The sequence below is a fragment of the Tupaia chinensis genome, unplaced genomic scaffold, assembly GCF_000334495.1.
Source record: "Tupaia chinensis unplaced genomic scaffold, TupChi_1.0 Scaffold000251_1, whole genome shotgun sequence".
In the NCBI taxonomy this organism is placed as follows: Eukaryota; Metazoa; Chordata; class Mammalia; order Scandentia; family Tupaiidae; genus Tupaia; species Tupaia belangeri.
Genome location: NW_006159731.1, coordinates 3,631,304 through 3,637,588, shown reverse-complemented (window position 1 = coordinate 3,637,588; position 6,285 = coordinate 3,631,304). Strand labels below are relative to the sequence as shown.

General features: G+C 42.0%; 1 protein-coding gene and 1 long non-coding RNA gene across 2 annotated transcripts in view; one reads left to right on the top strand and one right to left on the bottom strand.

The window, feature by feature from the left end:
- Positions 1-462: 462 nt before the first annotated feature.
- LOC102470558 (uncharacterized) overlaps positions 463-6,285 on the bottom strand; it is a 21,794-nt gene continuing 15,971 nt past the window's right edge. Inside the window, exon 3 of the long non-coding RNA XR_334625.1 lies at positions 463-476. This is a non-coding gene — a long non-coding RNA (uncharacterized LOC102470558). The remainder of the gene's footprint in view (positions 477-6,285) is intronic.
- On the top strand, positions 2,786-3,513 carry HSPB3 (heat shock protein family B (small) member 3). Its single transcript, XM_006149012.1, has one exon. It carries the CDS (start codon positions 2,934-2,936, stop codon positions 3,384-3,386), a length of 453 nt encoding a protein of 150 aa, XP_006149074.1. The 5' UTR covers positions 2,786-2,933; the 3' UTR covers positions 3,387-3,513.

Here is a 6,285-nt window from a genome sequence, read left to right as displayed (position 1 = left end):
ATGGCCTTGTGGGAGGGTCCAGCGCCTTAATCACCCTGCCACCTGCTGGTCCCCTGGATATTAATTTTTTTAAAAGCTTATTGATTTCTTCAGACAGAGAAAGAAACACAGGCACTTACAAGAGGTTCCCCACACTGCCTCCACCGCAGCCTCCACCAGCCAGGATCATGGACACAGGCACACGTGTGCGGCACACGTAGGGAGACCTCAGCATGTGGCCCTGGGCCCTTCCCCGTAACCCCAGCGTTGTGAAGTGCTGTATGAATGCTCCACCACTGTGGCTGGCCCCAAGGGCGTTCTTTTTAAACTGAAAAATGCACATGATCACGTAGAAATTGATTACTCACATCTAGCCCCTGTCTATTTTACAGATTACTGAAGGCAAGAAACTGTAAAATGATTTGATACATTCTCTCTGCTCCACTCTGCTGGCGTCCTTTTAACACCTTTCGCTCTCTTTTTAGAAGAGCACTCGCCTGAGAGGGAAAAGAGAAAGCATGGTTACGGCCCAACCCCTTCTCCTCCATCTCTCCATCCTTTCGGGATTTGGGGCATGTGTGCACATGCATGTATCAAGCTGCTGGGTCTGGGATTGAACGTGAGGTTGGCCATGTGGGATCCAGCTGCGTTAACCACCAAGCCATGGGGCCAGCCCAACAGACTTAATCTTTTAGAGCAGTTTTTTTATAGAGCAAGAATTAGGAGAATGAGAGGGATGACTAGGTGGGGTACAGAGAATTTTTAGGGTGTACAACTACTCCAAATGATTTTATAATGGAGACATGTCAACAGCATGCGTAAAATGTGAGTGAGCCCTAATGTAAATGGTGGAAAATCACATCAACATAGTTCATCAGTTGGAACGAGTGAACCTCCTGGGTGGGGGAGGGATAGTGATAATGGAAGAGACCATGCATGTGTGGGGGTGGGGAGCACGTGGAAAATATCTGCACCTTTCTCTGTTTTGCCGTGAATCTTTCTAGCATTTTAAAGCCAAATCCTTTATATCTTAACTGTTCCTTGCCACTGGCAGTACAGTGTGTTCTTGACTTACCACTCAGAATAGCATGGATGAAAGCATCGCTCAATATTTTCTAAACCAGAGGGCATTAACTTGTCTAAAGGAGAATGCTTTACGCTTGTGGACCACTGACCTGTAAAGTGCAGGTCAAAAGCGGAGTGTGAACCGCACTCTCAGGGCATGTGCCCAAGTATATACCAAAATGTGCACAGAGGTAGTTTAGAGTAATAAAGGAGGTCTTTGGCTCTTCCTCCTATTCATTGTAATTCTTTATAAATATTTTTATTCATCTTAAGAAAGTGCATATTTTTTTTTAAAAAAGGTATTTCCAAATTGACTCATTTTAGAAAATACTAACATCCATAGAGAGGAAGATTTTCCTAGTTTAAAGTGTGGGGGTACCAGTGTGGGGACAAGCAGATGGCATAACGGTTACGTCGCTGGACTCCCATATAGACATATGGACCACAGTTCATGTCCCAGACCTGGAGGCTTGAAACTCATGCAGGGCACATGTGAGCCCAAAATCTTGAAAGAATGAAGGAGAAGGGATTGTGACATAGCCATCCCCCCGAGGGGTGATTTTTTGCTGTTTCTGTCTCGCTGTTGAGTGCACACACTCTATAGCAAAATATACATACATATATATATATTTATGCATTATATATATATGTATTTCATAACACTATATATATGTGTGTGTGTGTGTATATATAAATATATATATATATATGTGTGTGTGTGTGTGTATTTCATACACATTCTACAAATGAAAAGCATAAAATGTTTATAGTGAAAAACAGGTCTCCTTCCAGCCCTGCCTTAATCACTCCATGACTCTTCCAAGGGGCAGCTACCATTCCCAACTATGTATCTTTCAGAGATTTAATTTATATAAGCATATACTTACTGTTTACAGCAGAGTAAGTAGCATTACATTATATGCTGTTCTAGACTTTTCTTAACGTAGTTTGGAGTTCCTTTCATAATAGAGGATAAAGAGTTGCCGTATTTTTTTTTCAATGTAAGCTTAATATAAAGTATGTTCTAGTCAAGAAATTATATGTCATTTTGCCAATTCAACAGCAGAACTATAAGTGAATCATTAGTTTTCTGACTTTAATCTGAAATAGTTTAACCTTTGATATTTTCTCTCCAATATGGCTCTATTTTCATCACTAAGATTCCTCAGTTTGTGCCCTTCCAACCTCCTCTGACATTTCACACTTAATCTAGTTTAGTCATCTGAACTCATTTTTGATGAGTCAAATATAAATAAATCTAGATGATGTGGCTTAGATGCTTCTTAAGCACAAAGACCAAATGATAAAACAGAAGGACAGGTAAAGGACCGAGGGCTGAGAGTTTGTCAAGTGTGTGCGTGCGTGCGTGTGTGTGTGTCTATCTTAATTCCTCACTTGCAGCTAGATTCTTCTCACTCCAACTTCACATTTGGAGACTAGGGCAAATGCAGTATGAGCTCATGTCATGAATGTGCATTTCTGGATTATTCTAAGCAGTCACCTTCTCTTAGATCATTGCAATTCACAAAGCAAAAGCACTCATCCCAATGTTTCTCTAACACCTTTTCTGATTTCTGTTCTCTCTCTCGATGTAAGCCAGGCAGACACGTCTGCCCAAGATAACTGAGAATGTAAGGGAGATCCTAGCCTGGGCAGCTTGTGCAGGCTGTGTGCTAAATGCAACTCTGAAGCTTGCCCTATAAATAGCCATTCATTGTCAGCCTGTGTGAAAAGACAAGAGAGGGTGCGGTCTGATTCAGGCCTAAGGAGGCAGTTGCATCTGGGCAGGGCAGTAAACGAACTAGCTGTTCTAACAGCTGATCTAGTCGGCTGGTGGCCGATTGGAGCTGGGCAAAGGGAAGCTGTTCAATGCTGCTTTTGCCTCCGCTATGGCAAAAATCATTCTAAGGCACCTCATAGAGACTCCAGTGCGTTACCAGGAGGAGTTTGAAGCCCGAGGTTTGGAAGACTGCAGGTTGGATCACGCATTATATGCGCTGCCTGGGCCAACCATCGAGGACCTGAGAAAAACCAGGGCAGCGCTGCCTTCTCCAGCAGAATCAGCACCAGAGATGCCACCCCAAGAAGGCAAATCCCGCTTTCAGATTCTGTTGGATGTGGTTCAGTTCCTCCCCGAAGATATCATCATTCAGACCTTCGAAGGCTGGCTGCTGATAAAGGCTCACCATGGAACCAGAATGGATGAGCATGGTTTTATCTCCAGAAGCTTCACCCGACAGTACCGGCTACCAGATGATGTTGAAACTAAAGATTTGTCTGCGATCCTCTGTCATGATGGAATTTTAGTGGTGGAAGCCAAGGATCCAGTTGGGACCAAGTGAAACCTCATCAGTTCCTGTTCAGTCAACATGAGGAAGATGCTAGTGCAGCCCGTGTACCACAAGCACGCGTGTGCTTCTCAACGTTTGAAATGATTTGCTATGGTTTTTATGAAGATTAAAAATATGTACACAGTTCCTGGTACGTCAAGGTTGTCTTTATTATTCTTAGAAAGGAAAATTGTTAAGTGTGAGGGATTCTCAAAAAAGTTCATGGAAAGTGTATATTATGAAAAATCTAGGCATGGGATTTTTATTTATTTTTTCCATGATTTTTTGAAGTAATTCTTGTATGTCCATATAGCTCAAACCAATGTTATTCTTAAAAATAAAGCATTGGAAATTTGGGAGACTGTACTTTGATACTAAAGAGGACTCCCTTGTGTCTTCATTGAAAAGGCTTAGAGGCTGCATCATAATAATTGAAGGCAAAAAGCCATATTCATTTAAGGAATTATTATGTTTTACTAATGCCTTTCATATTGCTAAAAAACTTGTATTTCTCTTCATTTGATAAGCTTTTCCTTTCAATGTATTTTAATGAAAACAAAGCTTTGTAAATACACAGTCCGAAGGCGAAAGGACAGCAATTAGAAACTGGATCTGAAATCTATGAGTCATCGTTGTTACTGCCTTAAACATCGATTGGAATTTTCAGATATAAATCTTATTTTTAAAATACACACACACACACACACACACACACACACACATATATATATCTTTCATTTTTTCTTAGTTAGAATCTTATAGGAGTGATTTTTTAAAGACAGTGTTTGTTCTGTGGATACTTATAAAATAGTAATAAGATATGTATTACCCCAAATTCTTATAAAAAAAAGTTTTAAGTTAGGAGATACTTTAGAAGTTCAATGACTGTATTCAGTGCATTTTAAACCATGCTATTTACATGTTGCTTTACATGTTAGATTTCAGAAGATGGCGAGATGTAATGCATCTGCTGTCTCTGCATAATCCTGAGCTTTAAATAGCCCAGCAGCCCTGGCTGCTAGGGCACCTGCGCTTACCCAGAGCCTGGGAATTCACACAGCCCATCTGACGATTGCAGCTTATTCTCTCCCAAACTGCTGCTTTGGCTCAAGGATGGTAAAGGTTATGGAATATGCCTTCACCAGCTGGTCTGTGACATTCCAAAGGTTTGCTATCTCATTCTGTGCATACTAAATATTTCTTCAGAGGAAGTAGCTGCTTTCTTTTTTACCCTGCACGGAATGTGAGCTGACAATGAGCCCAAGGGCAGCGCTAAGAATAGAAGAGGGACTGAGGGTGTGGAAAACCCCAGGGTAAATGCAGACTGCCAGCAGTGTCAGGGAGCTCCTCCATCTTGCTTTATCTGTAGTTCAAGCTAAACCTCAAAAGACATGAAGCAATAGAAAAATAAGTAAACGGTTCTAGAAGGAATTTTGAAATCAACTATAATCTGAGAGAGATGTTTACTGTTTTCCTTTTTTTTTTTCCTGGAGAGGTTTTTGCTACAGGATGCGTGCACTCGCCAGAAAGACAGAGACAGAGAAACAGAAAGTGAGAAATCACCCCCTGGGGGGATAGCCACACCACAATCCCTTCTCCTCTCGGGATATTGGGCACGCACACACACACGCACCCAGCGTGAGTTTAAGCCACTGGGTGGGTCTGGGACTTGAACCGCGGTCGACTACATGGGAGTTCAGCGACATAGCCATTATGCTAACTGCTGGTCCCTTTACTGTTTTCCTAAGGCAAAAGGACTTTGATGTTACCAGCTTATGTGGGTTACTGCCTATACGCTGAAGTTGTGTTTATATCTAGGATAACAATTTGGTTTGACAAAGTATCACAAAACAGCATGGTCACATAACAAAGCTAATAGTAATCAGTGGGATTCCAGACAAACTAATATGATTAGAACTGAGATACCATTCACATCAGATTATTATGTTTGCCCACTAATTGGCAGGCCAGTGTGAAAGCAAACTCATGCTGGGAGAAACAAAAATTTCTCTCATTTGGTCTTGGTTTCACTCTAGATTAGATCCTGCTTTGGGAAAAATTCAGGAAATGGAATTCCTTGCACAAGGCACCATGACTAGAAATTGTTCCTTTAAAAATGAAAATAAACACATTCCCAGATAGCACTTTTTTCCTCTCAGGTAAATTTCAAGTCATATGTAGCCAATTTTTGATTTGGAAAATATACCAAACACTCTAAGAAACTCCATTTATTCTACTACTCTGAGGTAGCTATTCTAAGTATCTAGTTCAATCTTCTCATATATGAATATACGTATCACTTCTCACAAAATTTGTGTTAAGTTTATTTTTGATTCACGATAGAGAACTAGTGCACACGCATAGTAACGAGAGAGAAGAGCTTTTGGTCATTCCCTGATCCCTTCCCTGGCCCTCCAGCTGGTCTGGATCTTGGGTATTTGCACCTCGCATGTTTTAGGTGAACCGGGCAGGATTTAAACCCTGTGGTCGCTGTGGCTTCCAACACTGCAGTTCAGAAGCTATCTGGCTGCACCACAGAGGCTGGGCCTCGCACAATGTTTGTTATCCTTACTGTACTGCTTACTTCTCTTGCCTTCCCCCACCACAAACCCAAACCCCTTTCTATGCTTCCCAGACCTCTCTGAACCAAGGCAGGTTGACCCCTACAGTGACATCATTCTAGTTTCCAGTCTGCTTCAGCCGATAGAGAGCACTAGCCAGAGACCAGAGATTGGAGAAAGAAGATCCGTGGAAGGGAGGGAAGAAAGGTCAGGTTGTTTCCTCCTTGACTCCCAACCTGCTGCAGACTGAGGCTCTGGTGGGGCCTGTGTCCTTCCATGACTGCTGCTCCAGGGCTCCCAGTCTTACTGGGCTCTGGCTTTGCAGTACTGTGTCCTCCATTTGTCCCTTC